Below are 19,123 nucleotides of genomic sequence, written 5' to 3'. Positions count from 1 at the left end.
GCTAACTGGGGTGGGAAGACCCAGTCCTAAAAAGGACAAAGTGAGCTGAGCGCAAGCCAGCATTCATCTCTCTCCTGACTGAATACTGCGTGGCCACCCTCCTCTGTTGCCGCCCCATCCCTTCTATGCCATGATGGAATGTACCCTTGAACAAGGAGCCATAACAAACCCTTTCTTCCTTAAGTTGCTTTTGTCAGGGCATTTTGTCATAGCATCAGGAAAAGAAACTAATACAGAGTCGTTTACTTCCGTTGTAGAGCCAGCCCATCTCCTGAACTCTAGTGTGGTTCTAGTGGCTTGTTTCCCCAACACAGTGGGGATTCAAGGATTAGCTGAGGGGATGCCTCTGCGGAAGCACGGCAGGACTGACTGTGGTTGAGCACTTCCCAACCACAGGGGGCGCTCTGAACGCGGTTACCCTGTAAATGACGCTGTGTTCGGACAAAGAAAAGGGGGCAGAGGCTGGCTCATCCCCAGAGGCTTAGAATCCCCAGCCTTAGTGTTGAAGACAGGGCTTCCCTTTTCTGTCTCCCATCACACGGGCTCTACTGGCAGTGGGTTAAATTCAGCTCTCCTGATGGGTAGCTGTTCTGACTTTCCCGGTTAAATTAAAGAAGTGAAACTGACTGGATGGGAGGTGGCCATCTGGGCCAGTACTTCACTGAGTACTCCCCAGCCCTTCCTAGGCTCTTTATTGAGCACTTACTGCACTTACTGAACTTAGTGGCGTTCAGAGTGTGACCCCTGGGAGGTCAGGACCTCTGCAGTAGGTTCCACAGCCCCAGCAGACTTAAGTCAGAGTGACTTAGTTGAAGTCACAAACTACTGTGCAGAGTCCCCACCTTGGGGCCTGGAGCCTGGGAAGGAGCCAGGCAGGAAGGCAGAAGACTGCACAGCAAAACAGATTGCCCTTCAGGAATAGGGAGGCCCAGGCATGGCAGTTGTGGCTTTGAGTTGGAAGATGGGGATCCTGGCAGGGAAGAGTGGCCTAGGGATGCCATGGCTTAGGCACTGTCGCCGGCAGGCACCCAAGGCTCCCCTCCTAAACTTACTGGTGCCCTGCCCATCTGCCTACCGTGCTGCTACCCCAGGCTCCACTTCCCACTCTTCCTAGAGTCTCAGGGAGCAGCCTTTGCATCTTTGCCTCCTTTTGGCTGTCTCTGTTTTCTTTTAGACAGGGTCTCCTCAGCCTCACAGTTCTGGTCCTCTTGCCTCAGGTTATGGGCATGCGCTGCCACTGCCATTTCTAGTTTATTTCATACTGGGAAGGGGTAGGCCCGGGAGGGGTCAAACCCAGTGCTTCTTGCATGCTACACAAGCACTCCACAGACTCAGCCACACCCCACCTACTCCTCACCCCATTAAGCTTAGGGTGAAATGCATGTGTGCCTTCAGGCCATTATCTCAGAGCACTTTTTTTTTTTTTTTTTTTTTTTTTTTTAGAAAATGTACTATATTGATTTGGGAGTCTATCTCTGATTTACAACAGACAAAATGGAGGATTTTGTTGTTGTCTGATTTTTTAGATCCTGCCAGAGGAGTAAAATGAAAATAGTGAATTTAAGAATCCCAAAGGCTGGATGTTGTGGCACACCTTTAATCCAGGCCAGCCAGAACTATACAGTGAAATCCTGTGTGTGTGTGTGTGAGAGAGAGAGAGCGAGCGAGAGAGCCTTTATCATGAAGTCCTGTGGCTCCTGTGTAGGGAAGAGGCTGGTTTTAAACAGCGTGAACTTGCAGGAGGCAATTCTCCTTCTACCAGCAGGTTCTCAGAATAGACCTCAGCTTGTCAAGTTTGGTGGCACGTACCTTTACCTACTTTACCTAAGTGTATGTACTTGTATGCAAGGGGGTGCAGCAAGGAAACTGCCGAGATGGCCCCTCCATTAGGGGAAGGTTTTATTGTGAAATAGAGAGATAATACCCAGAGACATCTGGGAAAGTCCAGAACAGAGAGAGGAAGAAGCAGACTGGACATGGCCAGGGCTGTCTGGGAGCAAGCATGGGGTGGAAGAACCATGTAGGTTATAAGGAGGATGAGTAGCTGGGAGTGGTGAGGTCCATGAGCTGGAACAGGGCTCCACAGTTTAGAGTAAGGGAGGAGGTGAGGAAGGCTGGGAGGCTAGTGTGGGGGCTTGTGAGGGGGGACTGAGGGGACGTAGAGACTGGCACGGGCTTTGATATGCGACCACAGGTATATGTCAGTGGAGATAAGGCCCTTCTGCCAGAGGCAAGGAGAGATGTCTCCTTTTAGGGGAACATGAACCTGTTTCACAAGTTCCTGCGGAATGCTGGAATGCTTTTATCTAACTGCCGGGAATCCTGCAGTCCATCTTGAGCTCATTTCTAGATGCCTCTTGGAAGATTTGCAGCTGTGTGCTGTGTCCAGCTGCAGGCCCTTATTTAAACCCCAGGCCTTTCAGTGACTATCGAAGGAGGCAGCTGGTCCCTCCTACCTGGACACATCCGGGAGGGGGTCAGAGCAGACCTCAGCACCCACAGATTCATCCATACCACTCTGGAATGGTGACCTCAGCAGTGTCAGAAACAAGCCACAGGCCCTCCTAGACCAAGGATGCTGTTGAGCCAAGAGCATTGTTGATTCCCAGGGATGGTGGCTCCTCTCCAACAGTTAACAGTGGCTGTTGCATAAGCTTGGCTTCTCTGCAGGTCATGGGGCTTAAAGGGCTCAAATAGGTAAAAAGCAAGGAAACAGCCTTGGGGTGCAGAGCCAAATGAGCCACAAAATCCAGGCTCAACCCCAAAGCATTTTTGCTCCTCAGTCACAGAAATAATAGTCCTTAGAAACTCAGTTTCTTTAAAAACAAAAACAAAACTTGTGTGTGTTACGCCTGGAATTAAACCCAGAGTCTCTACATATGCTGAGCGAGCATATAAAACCTGAAAAAAAATTTTTTTTGTTTCATTTTTATTTTTAATGTAGTGTCTATGTGTGGGTTCGTGCACATGAATGCAGCGACTGCAGAGGTCAGGTTGTGATCCGGTGCACTCTTCAAAAGCAGTGCATGCCCTTCGCCACTGAGCCACCACCCCCACCACACCCCCGGCATATATTTCATTTGCATGTGTTTGCATATGTTCAAATTTTTTCATGCATTCGATTGTGCAGCTGTCCACAATCAATGTTGTAATATTTGTGTCACTATAAAAAGAAACCCTGGGCTGGTGAGCTCACTCCCCATTCCTCCCTCCCCCCAAGCTCTTCTCTGCCTGCAACTACCACTAATCCGATTTCTCTCTTCAGATCTGCTTGCTCTTGGTGTTTTACACTTATGGAGTCATAGGATACATGGCCCTTCCCACTGTCTGGCCCCTAAGCTTTTTTTTTTGGGGGGGGGGGGCGGTGTTGACAGGGTTTCTCTGAGTTGCCTTGGCTGTCCTGGACTCACTCTGTAGACCACGCTGGCCTCAAACTCACAGAGATCTGCCTGACTCTGCCTCCCGAGTGCTGGGATTACAGGCTTGCGCCACCGCACCTGGCTAGCATCTACTTTCATTTGTTTGTTTGAGACAAGCCTTTAGCAAGTAGCCCGGGCTGGTTTTGAACTCAAAGTTCTGCTTAAAGCCTCCTAAGTACTTGGATATAGGTATGCACTACAGCTGGCTAGCATACTACTTAAAAGGGTCATCCATGGTGGAGCAGGAATTAGCCTATAGCTCCTTTGTACGGCTGAGTAGTATTTCACTGTGGGGATGGACCCTGTTGATTTAACAATCAGGTGATAGGCATTTGCTGTGATGAGTGCTGTTAATATGTGTTTTTGTATGGGTGTGTTTTCATTTATCCGGGACCATATGGCTGGGGCAGTGGAAAAGTCCTTTTAACTTTATGAGGACCTGTGAGGCAGACCTTTCCAGGGGCCATGCCACTTTCCCTTTCCACAAACTGTGAACTTCTGACTTTCGGGCTGGCAAGGTGGCTTGGCCGGTGAATATAGAAAAAAAGAACTTATCAGATGTGGCATTTTTCCAAGGTCCCCTCTTGCTCTTGTAGGTTAGCATTTTGCTGGAATGTTGGTGGACACGGGGTATGTATGTGCAGCAGGTTAGCAGTACCTGGGTCTAGGCAGGGACTGTCACAGGCAAACATCTTTGAGATAGTCCTGACCATAGGAAGGAGGCCGAGGATGGATACACATATTCTATAAAACATAGAGGTGCTGGGTGGTGGATGTGGGTGTTTGGCACAGTGCTTGCCTAACATGAATGAGGCCCTGGGTTCAGTCTCTATCCCTGCGTGAACCAGGTGTGATGGTGCACACCTCTAATCCCAGCACTGAGGAAGGTCAAGAGTCAGAGGTCATCCTCAGCTACATAACAAGTTTGATGACAACCTGTGCTATATAAGACCTGGCTCAGGGAGCCGAGAGCTTACAGTGAAAGCATGGAGAACTGAGTTCAGATTCCCAGAGCCTGCATAAATGACAGGTGCAGTGCTCTATCTCGGTAATCCCCGTGTTCTATGTCAAGATGAGTGGCCGAGATGGGACACTCCTTGGAGCTTGCCAGCTGTGCTAGCCAGCTGTGCACAGTAGTGAGCGACAGAGGACCCCACTGCAAATAAGGGCAGAGGTGAGGACCACAAGGGTGTTCTCTGACTGCCTCGATCAAACTGTGGTGATATGCACATCCTCTTACCCCATCCCCACAACACAACACTCCTGCCCGAGCTCTCTCTCCCACATGAAGGTTTAAAAGAACAAAAGAAAAAAGTAAGTGGGCAGAGGATGTAGCTTGGTGGTAGAAAATTTGAGCCTTGGTCTGTTTATGGGCTTCATCCTTAGAGTCGAGGAACATTCCTGCCCCCAAAGATAACACAGGGGCATCCCTGACAGCTGGGGGTAATTGTGGGTTCTGAGAATCCACCTGCTTTCCCTTACAGTGTGTATTGTAATTTGGAAGGATAACTACAGCCAGAGGATTCCTGGAGGTGATGCTTTGACCACTCAGAATCTGAAGGGTTGTCACAAGCCATGAGAAAAGGCCAGGGCCACTGTGTGCATGAACATCCTCATTCCTGCCTGCCCAGGATCTGGCGGGGACTGGCAGGCTGGCTGTACATCAGAGCCAAAATTGCAGCCCATATTTTGGCTCTGCTGAGAAGTGAGAAGGGGCAAGCAGCCTGGGCAGAGACCCAGAGGGGACAGGGTCACCCAGCCACAGTCTGTAGCTTGGCGAGATGAGTAGTTCAGGCTACAGACCTAGGCCCATCCGCTGCAATTGGATCCCTCTCCCTTTGTGCCTTCAGCCTATAAATAGATCCCACATCAGGGGTACAGCTAGAGGCCAGACAAGATGGCTCTAACTGCCACCAAACACAGCAGCACTGACTTCTGGGCTTCTCAGACCTCCAGGATGATGTGCCGCCTGCTCTGTCCCTCCCTATGGCCTTCAGATCAGTGGCAGGCCTTGCCCTTGGGTGTGGCCATACCCATGCAGAACTGTGAGGTCATCGGCTGGGGAGACACCTTAGTGGGTAAAAGGCATTTGCTGTGCGGGCGTGAAGATCTCAGTTCAAATGCTCAGAACCTTCACAAAAACTGGATATATGCCAGTCCAGGCGGCCCACACCTTTAATCCCAGCACTTGGGGAGGCAGAGACATGGAGGCCAGCCTGGTCTACAAAGCGAATCCAGGACAGCCAAGGGAATACAGAGAAACCCTGTGTCAGAAGAAAAAAAAAAAAAAGCATTCTTATGGGAAGATGGGAAGCAAAGATGCTCATGGGCCAGGTAGAATGGTGTATGCAAAGGAAAAATAACAAGAAACCCTGTTTCAAACATGGCAGGCAGTGAGGACAGACATACAAGGACATCCTCTGATGTCCACACGTATGTACCTCACACACACTAAAAGGACAATGCACAAACACCTGTACCTGTACTAATGTGCCTGTACTAATGGCCAGATTTAGTGCCAAGGCCAAGGGTTTTCATGCTTCCTTTTTTGCCAATTTTTATATGCTAATTTTTAAGGTTTTGCTCAAAGCCTTCTCCAACCTTATTCTCTGCCCTATTCTCCTGCCTCAGCAATTTGAGAGTAGAGATGGAAGACACTCTTCTGTCTACCCAGCTTCTGAGGTCACACAGATGGTAACAAATGCGGACACCCTAGTCTGGAAGTGTCGCAGGGTGAGGAGGGATGAGCCCAGGTCCCGGGTGGCTGGGCAGAGGCTCTCCATTGCCCAGCTCAAGTGCCTTATCCACTGAGCCGCCTCCCACCCCAGGCCGTTGCTATTTTACCATTCTTCTCTGTAGACAACACATATAATGCATACAATCTGTGTCAGCAGCTGTCATGGCAGATGTCGGTCATTGTACTGGAATCCCTGCTTCTCAGCTGGCGGGTGTCGGGAGCCGCTCCCGCCATTACAAGATGGCGCCGGCTTCCTGCTTCCTGGTTCTTCTTGCCAGCATTTTCGCGCTTCTTGCCTGCGCTGCCCTGCAGTTTACGCATGCGCAGCTTTATGCTAATGAGGGTTTAGGCTGCACTCCAATTGCCAGCCATATGCTTATGAAGACTTGAACAGAGCACCAATTACAGACGGACAGGTCGCGCTGCTGGCTATTTAAGCAGAGCACAACCCGGGGTTTGGGTCCTTCACCATCTGCAAGAAAGAGCTGTTCAATAAACTTGCTGCTGAAGAAATCCTCGGTTGTTGCGTCATCCTTATCGGCAAAGGCCGCGCGCGACAGGCGGGAAGCTCCACCTGGAATCCTTTCTTTCCGTGTCCTTTCAAGTTTTCTGTCTCTTTTGCCCTCGGTGTCTGCATGTGGTATGTGTACATATTATATGCATGCCATATTCAATGAGGCAGGGCCTCCAGGTGAACCCAATATGAGTAGTCTAACTAATCAGCTGCCTCCGGGGATACCCTCTCTGCTTTCTTAGTTCCCGTGCCCACCCAGTGTTTATGTGGGCGCTGGGGAGCCAAACTCTGGTCCTTGAGCTTGCATGGACGGGCTTTACCTGCTGAGCCATCTCCCCTGCCTTCGTTTTCCCTCTTTCCAGCCTTCCTCAGCAGCTAGGCGCCCCTCCACACTCTGCATATGTGACCTCATCCAGGCAGGGGCTGCTGCTCTTGCTCCTCTTGTCCCCTGTGTTTGCAGGTGGAATACTCAGTGATGTCTGCTGGATGAAGTACTAACCAGCCAAGTTTGACACAGGTGGGAGGTAGGGGCCCACATACCCTGGAAGCCCTCCAGTGACCCGCTCTCTGCATTCTCTTACAGCAATGTCGGGGGAGATGGACAAGCCGCTCATCAGTCGCCGCCTGGTGGACAGCGATGGCAGTCTGGCTGAGGTCCCCAACGAGGCCCCCAAAGTGGGCATCCTGGGCAGTGGGGATTTTGCCCGCTCCCTGGCCACACGCCTGGTGGGCTCCGGCTTCCGTGTGGTGGTGGGGAGCCGTAATCCCAAACGCACAGCTGGCCTCTTTCCCTTCTCAGCCCAAGTGACTTTCCAGGAGGAGGCTGTGAGCTCTGCAGAGGTCATCTTTGTAGCCATGTTCCGGGAGCACTATTCCTCGCTGTGCAGTCTTGGTGACAAGCTGGCTGGCAAGATCCTGGTGGATGTGAGCAACCCCACAGAGAGGGAGCATCTTCGGCACCACCAGTCAAACGCTGAGTACCTAGCCTCACTCTTCCCTGCTTGCACTGTGGTCAAGGCCTTCAACGTCATCTCTGCATGGGCCTTGCAGGCTGGCCCAAAGGATGGGAACAGGCAGGTAGGTGCTAGGGAATGGCAGCCAGTATTCCTCACACCACTGAAAAAAATCTCATCTGACATAGCAGGAAGTTGAAGACATTAATGATGTTCACCCAGAGCTGGTGAGTTGAGATATGAACCTTCTTAATATAAACATGGGATCCATGTTCTTTTTGAGATACAACTGGGTTTCCTCAGGGTGAGAAGGAAAAAGGTGATGGCTGTTGACTTGGGAGTCAAGAAGGAGATATTGTGGGGTCACAGATGGCACAGTGGGCAGAGTGCATTCTAGGCAACTATTAGAACCCAATTTTAGTTCCCTAGCATCCACATAAACCCATATGTGGTGGCTGTGATCCCAGCGAGGGCGGGGGGCAGAGATGGGGCTCTCTGGGGCTTGATAGCCGACCAGTCTAACTGGAAAAGGCAAGCTTCAGGTTGAGTGAGAGACCCTATTTCAAAAAATAAAGTGGAAACAAATAGAAAAGATAATTGACTTCACTTCTGCCCTCAGCATGCACATGCACACACATACATGACCACATATGTACCCACATACATACGCCCTCATGTTGTTTTACAAAGAAGAAAATCCTAAATCATTTTATTTTTACCAATGAAGAGTCAGGAGCCAGATGCTGGGGTGAAAACCTGCTAGCTCAGAGAGGCAAAGAAAGCACCCAGCTCACCTTCCTACTCAGCTCAGGTCCTGATGGAAAAAGCCTTTCTTGCTTAGCTCACACCCCAGATGGAAAAAGACAAAAGCTCAAAGCTTGCGAGCTCAGCTGATGGCCTAGGAGAAAAAGGCCTGCTAGCTCCCCCAACAGCCCAGGAGGAAAAAGCCACAAAGCTAAAGAAAAGAGCTAAAGAACTCTTTCTTCTCCACACTGTTTTAAATACCCTTCAACTCAATGCCCCTTCTTTCCACTTAATCCCTGTCAGCTGGTGTTTTGCTCATCTTCGTGACCTAGTTAGCTTTGTTAAACTCTGAGTACAGAGAGCACCTGGATTAAAGGTGTGTGCAATGGCTGAGTCACACCATAATCACCTGTTCACGATAAACGGATTAGAGGTCTGTGCTAGGGCTGAGCCACACCAAACAAAAGGCAGGTTTTTATGGTGTGCACAATGGGGTTAAATATCCTGCAACACCCTCACAAACACCACTCCTAACCAAAAGGAAAAAAGAAAGCCAGACTCCACATGTGCAGCAGAATGTCCACCAACAAACCTATTCAGGGCCCATCTCTGAGAGAATCTAGAGGCACCTGGCTAACTCTCCGAGCATGGCCTAGAATGTGGTGGTACCGTGGGACTTTTAGGTGGGGACTAGATAGGGACAGTGGACGGGGTTTGTTTGTTTGTTTGTTAGTTTTTGTTGTTGTTGACTTTAAGTCATGGTTTCTCTGTGTAGCTTTGGCTGTCCTAGAACTCACTCTGTAGACCGGGCTGGCCTTGAACTCACAGAGATACACCTGCCTGTGCCTCCTAAGTGCTGGTGGACAGGATTTTTATACGGTGTTTTATATAGTGTTCTCACTTCCTTTCTGTTGCTGTGATGGAACACTGTCTGAAAGCAACTTTGTTGGAAAAGGGTGTATTTCTGCATACAGATCACAGTCCATCCCTGGAGTAAGTCAGCCTAAGAACCCAGGCCTATCTGATACTCTACACAGCATCACCTCTGTGCAGGGAACTCACTCAAACCCAAGAAAAGTACAACAGAAACTGTAGAGGAGTTGAGCTTGCTGGCTCCTTCAGGCATGGCTAACCAGCATGGTTACACAGTTCAGGGCCACCTGCCTAGGGGCAGTGCTGCCCACAGTGGGCGGGGCCCTCCTGCATCAATTAGCGATTAAGACAATCTCCCACAGACATGCCCACAGGCTCCTCTGATCTGGATGATCCCTTAATTGAGGCCCTTCTCAGGTGACTTAATGGCCATGTTGGCAGGTAGAGCTGACTAGGACAGAGGGCTTTAAGGTGACAGAGCAAAAGGACTCAGCTGGCCTTAGACCCAGGCTCAGGAAGTAGAGTGGACACCCAGGCTGATTTGACAATCTGCAAAGGAACCAAAGTTTAAACAAACAAAACCCGGAGGTTCTGAGACCTTAGTCTGCTCTTCTGAAAGATGGTGTCATGGAACCAACGTGCAGGAGACTAAGATCACTGCACTGATGGAGTAACTGCTCAGTTACTCAGCAAGGGTGCTTAGGGTCCTTGGGGACCCTAGCCAGTGTCTATTCCACTGGAACTCAGGAGGCACGGTGGACTTATGGCTGCCGGGGCCTGAGTTCTCTGTGGAATCCAGATAGCAGCATAGAGAACACCCCTATCCTGAAGAATGCCTCTATAGTTGCTGCTACACGTTCAGGGCACACATGGGAGATGTGGCCACTGAGCAATTAGCCAGCTGTTCCAGAGGCAACAGGGGCTGCCTGACTGAGCATCCACCATGACAGTGATGTCATGGAGCCAGCAGGACACCCACAGGGGCTTCTGGGAATGTCCTTGGCTTGAGCATCAGAGCCATCTTGTACTCCCAGTTGTAGCATCAGTTGGCCACTCACTGGAACCAGTGCCTGCCCCTCTGTGCCTCAGTTTCTTCAACTCACTGAGGCGCTTGATCCTGCTGGTCACCATAGCCATGCCATACCTGTGACTCTGGCCAGCTGTCCCCTTCTCTCCTACAGGTGCTTGTCTGCAGTGACCAGCTAGAAGCCAAGCACACCATCTCGGAGATGGCACGTGTCATGGGTTTCACACCCCTGGACATGGGCTCCCTGGCCTCAGCCCGGGAGGTAGAAGCCATACCCCTGCGCCTCCTTCCCTCCTGGAAGGTGCCCACCCTGCTGGCCCTGGGCCTCTTTGTGTGCTTCTATGCCTACAACTTCATCCGGGACGTACTGCAGCCCTACGTGCGGAAGAACGAGAACAAGTTCTACAAGATGCCCTTGTCTGTGGTCAACACCACTCTGCCCTGTGTGGCTTACGTGCTGCTGTCCCTGGTGTACCTGCCCGGTGTGCTGGCAGCCGTCCTTCAGCTGAAGAGGGGGACCAAGTACCAGCGCTTCCCAGACTGGCTGGACCACTGGCTGCAGCATCGCAAGCAGATTGGGCTGCTCAGCTTCTTCTGCGCGATGCTGCACGCCCTCTACAGTGTGTGCCTACCGCTACGCCGCTCGCACCGCTACGACCTGGTCAACCTGGCTGTGAAGCAGGTACAGGCCATCATCTTCCTTGGGAGGTTGGTGGGGGCCGGCGTGGCTGTCCTTACTCATGCAGACCCAACCAAGGTAAGGCCAAGGGAGAGCAGAGTCTTAGAGGTTCTTGAGCACTGAGGAAAAGACGTAGCAGGGAGAGAGGTGGGCTAGTGTGTGTATGTGCATGGGGGTGTGACTGAACACAGGAGTGTGTGTGCACGTGTGTGCTGCTGTCTGTAAGTGTGGGCATGTATCTGTCAGAGAACACTTGTAGAGGTTAGAGCTGGTCCTTACCTTCTACCTTGTTTGAAATAGGGTCTATTGGATGCAGCTTGCCTCTGTGTGCCCTAGACTAGCTGTCCGTCAAGGTTGGGGACCGTTGCCTGTCCCTGCACCCTTCCTCTCTGCACGAGTGCTGGCACTGCAGGCCTGCACTGCATCGTCCAGCATTATGTGGGCTCTTGGGATTGAAGTCAGGTCTCTGGCTCGCACAAGAAGTGAGTTACCCACTGAGCCATCTCCCAACCACACCTTGTTTTACAAAACGGTGTCCTGGAACTCATCCACTAGGCTAGGCTGTCTAGACAGTGAGCCCCAGGTGTCCAGCTGTCTCACCTCCTGAGAACTGGGCTTACAGATACCATGCCACCATACCCGGCTTCTTAAACGTGGGTTTCAAGGGACTGAATCAGCTCCTCATGCTTGCATGTCAACCGCCTTACCAAGCTGTGGGTTCATTCTAAAGGTGACAAAGGAGGCTTTGCTGCTTGGGTGTCATGTGAACAGAGGTGAGCTAGACAGGTGTTAGGGGCCGAGGGCAGCAAGAGCAGCCCTTTTAGGGGCCAACTAGGAGGACAGGGAGTAGAGCCCAGTCAGACCTGGGGCCTGGCAGGCGGGAGGGATGGGGTAGAGAGGAAGCATAGGGTCCTGAGAGAAACTGAGCCAAGGAAAGGTTTTGATTTAAGGAGCAAGGATCTGTCTGATGCTTTGACCAGCCCACTGGCTGCTAAGTTCCAGATAGGCAAGAGGAGTCAGAGGCAGACACTGCAGACCCCAAAGGAGGTAAAGGTGATTCTTTTTTGTTGTTGTTGTTTTAATTATTTATTAATTACACTTTATTCACTTTGTATCCCCCTGTGGTTCCCTCCCTCCTCCCGTCCCAATCCCTCCCTTCCTCCACCCTCTGCATGCATGCCCCTCCCCAAGTCCACTGATAGGGGAGGTCTTCTTTTCCTTCCTTCTGATCCTAGTCAATTAGGTCTCACCAGGAGTGGCTGCATTGTCTTCTTCTGTGGCCTGGTAATGCTGCTTCCCCCTCAGGGGGAGGTAATTAGAGAGCAGGCCAAGGTGATTCTTGATCCTACCTACATGGTGGTAGTGGCATTGAGTGGGATGAGGGAGGCTATGGCAGGAATACAGAGGACATATTTTAGTAACAAGCACACAGAGTTGCTGAAGGAATGGATGGGGCATGTCTGGGCTTTGTTTCTGAGCCCCCAGAAGATGGAGTTGCCACCTGGGGACAAGGGAACGAGGTCAAGGATATGGTTTTGGTTTATGACGTTTTGTTGGCTTGCGTTTTTGTTCTCTGTGTGTGTGTAGGTCAGAGGACAACCTTAGGTGCCATATCTCAGGTATTTTCCACTTTTCCTTTGAGACAGTGTCTCTCATTGGCCTAGAATGTCACCATGCAGGGTAGGCTAGGTGGCCAGCAAACTCCAGGGGTCCACCTGTCTCCATCTCCCATCTTTGCATCACTGGGTTTAAAACTCTGTGTGCACGTGTATGTGTGTGTGCGTGCACATCTGTGTGTGAGTATGTGTGTGTGTGAGAGAGACCTCGAACTTCACCCACAGAACTATCTTTCCAACATGCCCTCAGCTTAGTCATAGATTCTGGGATTCAAGCTCAGATCATGACACTTGCACTTTGCCAACTGACAACTGACATACTACTCACCTCAGCTCTCATTTTTAACTGAGATATGTTTTTTGTTGTTTTTTTTTTTTTTTTGAGACAAGGTTTCTCTGTGTAGCTTTGGCTGTCCTGGAACTCGCTTTGTAGACCAGGCTGGCCTCAAACTCGGAGAGATCCACCTGCCTCAACCTCCCGAGTGCTGGGATTAAAGCCATTTGGGGGGCTGGAGGGGTGGCTCAGAGGTTGAGAGCACTGGCTGTTCTTCCATAGGTCCTGAGTTCAATTCCCAGCAACCACATGGTGGCTCACAACCATCTATAGTGAGATCTGATATGCAGGCAGAATGCTGTATAAATAACAAATAAATCTTAAGAAAAAAAAAAAAAGCCAGTTGCACTACTTTGCCCAGTGGGCTCCTGGACAGCAGAGCTCTCCGAGCCAGGGGGCAGGCAGCCACGCACACAGAAGCGGCCCCACATCTCACCTGGTTTCCAGCTCAGGTCTCTCAGCTCCAAGCTCAGGATTATACTGGTCTCTGGTTTTCTTTTTCTGCCGCAGCCTTGGCCCGGGGTTGGTGGCTGCCACCAGTCACCCGGAGGGTTCAGCCCAAGGCTCACAAAGTGCATCTCACTCATCCTCAGTACAGCTCCAGAGGCTGCTCAGGACCCCATGAGGCAGAGCTCCGCCCTGCTCACCAAGGGACACAGAGGACGTGGGAGTGAGCTCTGCTGTTGGACAGCAGGCCTCCACCTCTGCCCTGCCCACCTCAGGCTCCTTTTTCCCTGCCAATGGCTTCTTCCCAATCACAGGCACCAGGTAGAGAACCGAGGTCCTGGCTGGAACTGAGAAGGGAAAAGTAATAGCCAGTTCTTCCAGAGGAGCTCACTGTGTTCCAGGCATGCTGCAAGAGCTGCCCAAGCCCATAGTGAATCCCTCTGCCCCTCCCCAACTCATTCCTCAACACAAGTGCGGTACTATATTGACCTTTAAGAAACCAAGGCACTGAGAGGTTAAGTAATTAGACTGAATATACACAGCAGGGTTAGGATCCAGAGCCATGCTGGTTCCCATGTTACTTCCTACAGAAAAATTAACAGCTGAGTAGATGAGCTCAGAGTCTGAGTCATTCTTTCACTCATTCATTCACCAGGCTCTACAAGGCCCTATTGCCACAGAAATGAGTGAGAGAGGCACAGTCTTGTCCCTGGCCTCAGCCGGTATGTGATGGCAGCAGCCTGAAGGCCAGAGCCCCTCTCATCCTCCACCACTGATTAGAACCCAGACTGGGCTGACTCAGGCAGTAGAGCGCTTGGGCAGCATTCGTGAAGCTTTGGTTTGAGTCCCAGCACCACGTAAACAGGGGGGGGGGGGGGGGGGGGGGGGGGGGGAGAACAGCACTGGGGAGGTAGAGGGGGAAGATCAAGAGGGAGCTGTCTTGGTGTGGGAACTGTGAACTACTGAAGAGCCTTCAGACAGTGTGTCCTGCCCTGGACGGGTGGTGCAGGGGCTGGAGCCCTGGCTGTTCGCCCCTCTCTGCGGTGTTCTGGGTGTGCAGGGAGAGCTTTGGAAGGAGGGGCCCACCCACTCCCAGTGCGCAAGGGAAGCCGCTGCCCCCTCCCCAGCCCCAACTGTCTGATTCCCTTTCTCTGTGTGTATGCATATGCTCATCTGTGTGCAGATGCGCACACGTATGTGTGTGCGCCTGTTCGTGTGGAGATGAGGGACAATCGAGGCTGTCGATCCTTGGGCACTATCCACCTTGGTTTTCTTCTTATTGCTTTGGGGACTTTTGTTTGTTGTTTGTGTTTTGAGACTTGGTCTCTCTCGATTGCCTGGAACTTGCTAAGTAGGTCTGGCCAGGGAGCCTCAGGGATCCACTTGTCTCTGCTTTCCCAGTGCCGGGGTTACAAGCATGTGCCATCATGCCCAGCTTTTTTTAATGTAGGTTATAGCAAAACAACTCAGGTCCTTGTGCCACTGACCGAGTCATCCCCCCTCCCTCTTAATATATTCCATTTTCTAAATCCTCTGCCTGGCCCAGACCCTTCTTGACATTATTTTAACCCAGTGTGGACTTCACACCAGCTTCCTGGCCCAGGTGGCACTGGTTTCACCCCTGCAGGACATGGTCTGCCCCCTAGAGGGGCTTCACCTGTTCTGCCAGATTCTCAAGGGGAGAGCGAGGCTGATGGGGCATGTCTGAGGTGACACTCAGCAAGGCTGGGGTATAGCATACCAAAGAGTCAGCCTGGATGTGTTTAGGCATGTGGCCAGCGCACCTTTGGGTCCCGGGCCTGGACACTGTTGGGGAGTGTTTTATCCAGTGCCTAAAGCCTGACCTGCAGAACGCAGCCACGCTTGCCTGCTCTTGGCCACCTCAGACAGTGCCTCCCCGTGGCCACCGCTCACACTGCCTGCTGCAGGGCCTTGTGGGAACAGGGAGCACACTAACATTAACATGGGCACAGGGAACCCCTCCAAGATTTCCTTGAATCCCAAGACCATGCAGACTGGGAGGCCAAGGCCCTCAAGACCGTATTTGCCAGCAGCATCGTAACTATCTCTAATTGGCACTGGCATCACTTTCTGACTTGCCTGGGCTGTTCGGAGAGATGCATTTCCACGTTAGGCAGAAGTCAAGGTCAAAAGCAAAGTTTGACCCTCAGGCAGCTTTCCCTGTCCGCCTCACTCCAAAGCGAACCAGTGTGGGACCACGAGAGAAGAGGTAAAACTTAGCTGACAGTGGACAATCAACAAAAGACTTGCCTTGCAAGCAGGAGAACTGAGTTTGCTCACTCATGAGAAGCCATATGAAAAGGCTGGGAGTAGTGGATGGCACGTGCCTGCCCTCCCAGCCCTGGGGAGGCAGAGACAGGCAGATCCCTGGGGCTCTCTGGCCAGCAGCTCAGCCTCCTTGCCAAGTTCCACATTCAGTCACATTCCCCCCCTGAGGCACGTTCCTGCCTTTCCCTGCTCATCTCTGCGGGGTAGGGGTGGGGGGGGGGGGGACACCAGCTTCACAAGCCGCTGTTGACTACAGTGCAGTCATGCAGAGCCAGACTTGTGGTATTAACCACCTGAGCTCAGCAAGCCGATGAGCAATGCCTGAACAGCAGACCACGAGGAGATGACTTGCTTAGCTAACACCACCAGCCGTGAGTCAGTCCTGTCTGGGGGCTGCTACAGCAGGGTCCTGTGCCCTTTGCAAGGTCAGATAAGTCTCTCCCCACTAGCAAATGCTGTTCTAGCTGCCTTTACCATGTCGTGATTACCGGCTAAGCACCAGAGTGTTTGGATCTGCCAGGCAAAGAAACTGAGATCCAGAGATGTTATTTCAAAGTCCCACATGGCTAGTGGCCAGGAAAGAAGCAGGTCTCCCAACTCCTGGTCCTTTTGTGGCTTTCAGATACTAATATGAAGAAGGCTGCCCTAAAGTCATACAGAGTGGGAAACTGGGGGTGCGGCTCATTTGTTAGAGTGTTTGCTTGTCATGCACAAAGCCCTGGGCTCCATCTAGCACCACCTACAACCTGCAGTGTGATGCAAGCTTGAACTCATGAAGCCTATTTGGGAAGTGGAGGCAGGAGGATCAGAGTTCAAAGTCATCCTTGGCTACATTTTGAGTTGGACTTCAGCCTGGGCTACATGAGACCCGTCTCAGAAAAAAAAAAAAAAAAAAAGCAGGTCATCTTTTTCCACTCTGCAGGCAATGGCCATAGATGGCATTTTCTTGGTTTCTTTAGTTCCTTCTATAAGCTTTGCAGCCATTTTTGCTTAGCCCCTGGATATATTTTTAATATTTTATGCCAGTAACAGGCTTATACAAGTTTTTTTCCCCTTGCTGAAGTAGTTACACACACACACACACACACACACACACACACACACGTCTGAGTCACTCAGTTAGGAAAGGCAGAGAGCAGGCTGCTTAACCCTCTTTTCTCAGGGAGGCTTTGTTGCTTTTCTGGTGGCAGATTGGAGGACTGGCATTCAGGGTTGAGCAGGGAAATGACAGTCCTAATTGAAGGACCTTGATTCAGGTTTTTCGCCATGCAGGTGCTGGATCAGGGAGTGCCAGTGGGTGAGGAGGGGTGACGGGAAGGTTGGCAGAACATTCCCAATGTACCTGTGTGTCCCTGCAGCTCAGTGGGAGACACCAACTTCATGATGTCAGGTGTTCTCATTCTTTGCAGCTCAGGGCTCAGCACACAGTAGGTACTTCCTAAGTGCTTGCTGAACCAACTGGTGAAGGGATGTCAGCCTGGCAACAGTTGAGCAAGAGCTATGTGCCTCAGAGAAAAGGAGACATGGGAAGAAGGAGGTCTGGGGGTTTTGAGTTTGGAGATGGGGGGATGTCATTGAGTGTCATTATGTGTCTTGAGTGCCAGCCAGTAATGAAGCGGGTTGAAAAGGGTCCAGGGGAAACAGGCTTGGGGGAGCAGGAGGCAGCTGGCAAAGATGTGGGTCTGTAGACTGGGGGGTGGGGGGAGATGCAACCCTGAAACGGTACCTGTCCAGTGTCCTGCACTGTCAGGGGCTTGGAAACAATGTGGTACAGCCATGTTTAGGGAACATACACTTTTTTGATTGGTGTGGCGGGGGGTGAGATATGAGAGAGCCTCACTGTGTAGCCCAGGTTAGATTTGACCCAATGATCCTCCTGACTCAGCTTCCCAAGTGCTGGAATTACAGGCATGCACTGCCAGCCCGGCTGAAGCTCTGTATATCCTGGATCTCTCTGGTCTCTTACCCACTACCTTAGGAAGCACTCATGGCTGGCAGCATCCAAGAACGGAGCCATGAGTTGAGAAAGTACCTCCATCTTTGTCTCTTGTTTCCTTGATCCCTAAAATGTGTGTGTAGTGCTCTATCTTAAGGAGAATTCATGAGACTGATGAAGTTTTAAAGATTTATTTATTTATTTTTCAAGACAGGGTTTCTCTGTGTCCTAGCTGTCCTAAAATTATTTCTGTAGACCAGGCTGGCCTCCAGCTCACAGAGATCCATCCATCTGCCTCTGCCTCCCTAGTGCAGGCATTAAAGATTTAAGCCACCACTGGGCTTACAGATTTGTTTTTATTTTATTTTATTTTCATTTATCTTTATTTTTATACCATGCCATGTATGGGTCTGTGCACATGAGTGCAAGTGCTCTTGAAGGCCAGAGGGGGGGGGGTGTCAGGGCCCCAGGAGTGAGAGTTATAGGTGGCAGTGAACTGCCAGACATGGGTCCAAACTTGAGAACGAAACCTGGGTCCTCTGCAAGAGCAGCAAGTGCCTTTCACTGCTGGGCCATCTCTCCAGCCACAGTTAACGGCTTTCAGACACACGGGGAACGCTTAGAATGTGCCTGACCCATGTGAGCTGTCCAGCAGGGCATGAACAGAACTGTGGCTTTTCACTTTTGTGTTTTGCTGCTTATCCACACATGTTCGAGGGTGCCAGCCTTTGCCTCAGTGGTCATGGTTTTCCTTCTGTCAGGTCTTGGCCAACAAGAGCCGCCTCTGGGTTGAGGAAGAAGTTTGGCGAATGGAGATATACCTGTCCCTGGGTGTGCTGGCCTTGGGCATGCTGTCACTGCTGGCTGTTACCTCACTTCCATCCATAGCCAACACACTCAACTGGAGGGAATTCAGCTTCGTGCAGGTAAGGCAGATTACTGTTGAGAGCCAGCGGCAGCATGGCCCTGGTCCACCCTGGTTTTGTGCTTTATGCAATATTTCGGCTTGGATCCTGGGCACAGCAAGACCAGGGGTGAAGTGCTGAGGACTCCTCACCATGCGGTGTCTCCCAGCCTCCTGATCCTGCTTCAGCTTTCTCAGGACAAGCCAATCTTCCTGACCCTGGGAAGTCTATCATATAGAAGCTCTGACAAGAACAGAGGACAGAGTGGAGCCCCGGGCTGAACTTCCTCAGGGGACACAGGGCTTCCATACATAGTCATTGCTGCTTCCTGGTATCCATGGGAGTCAGTGAGCGGTGTCTGAGTTTAGCAAATCCACCAGCACACACCCTCAGCTCAACCTGTGCTTTGTACCCGTGTGGGGCAAGATGGGAGCTGAGCTTGAGGCTTGCTATGTGATGGGAAGAAGCAGTGTTTCCTAAATGGTGCTGTTTCTTGGACAAATCCAGAGGAAAAGGTATGAAGACTTGAGTGCCACTTACAGGTAGAATACTTGCTAAGCATGGGCAAGAACCTTGCTTCAGTCTCTGCAAGATAGAGGATACATAGATAGATAGATAGATAGATAGATAGATAGATAGATAGATAGATA

At 51.2% G+C, this 19,123-nt stretch overlaps 1 protein-coding gene across 2 annotated transcripts in view; it reads left to right on the top strand.

The window, feature by feature from the left end:
• The window catches only part of Steap3 (STEAP3 metalloreductase), a 42,273-nt gene that overhangs the window by 14,594 nt on the left and 8,556 nt on the right, over positions 1-19,123 (top strand). For both annotated transcript variants that reach the window (XM_055601774.1, XM_055601782.1), the window contains exons 2-4: positions 7,254-7,747; positions 10,422-10,949; positions 18,330-18,494. In XM_055601774.1, the coding sequence (XP_055457749.1) occupies positions 7,256-7,747; positions 10,422-10,949; positions 18,330-18,494 (1,185 nt within the window). In that variant the 5' untranslated portion in view covers positions 7,254-7,255. The remainder of the gene's footprint in view (positions 1-7,253; positions 7,748-10,421; positions 10,950-18,329; positions 18,495-19,123) is intronic.

Source organism: Psammomys obesus, unplaced genomic scaffold (assembly GCF_907164565.1).
Source record: "Psammomys obesus unplaced genomic scaffold, mPsaObe1.curated_primary_1811, whole genome shotgun sequence".
NCBI lineage: Eukaryota > Metazoa > Chordata > Mammalia > Rodentia > Muridae > Psammomys > Psammomys obesus.
This window is presented reverse-complemented; position numbering and strand designations above follow the sequence as displayed.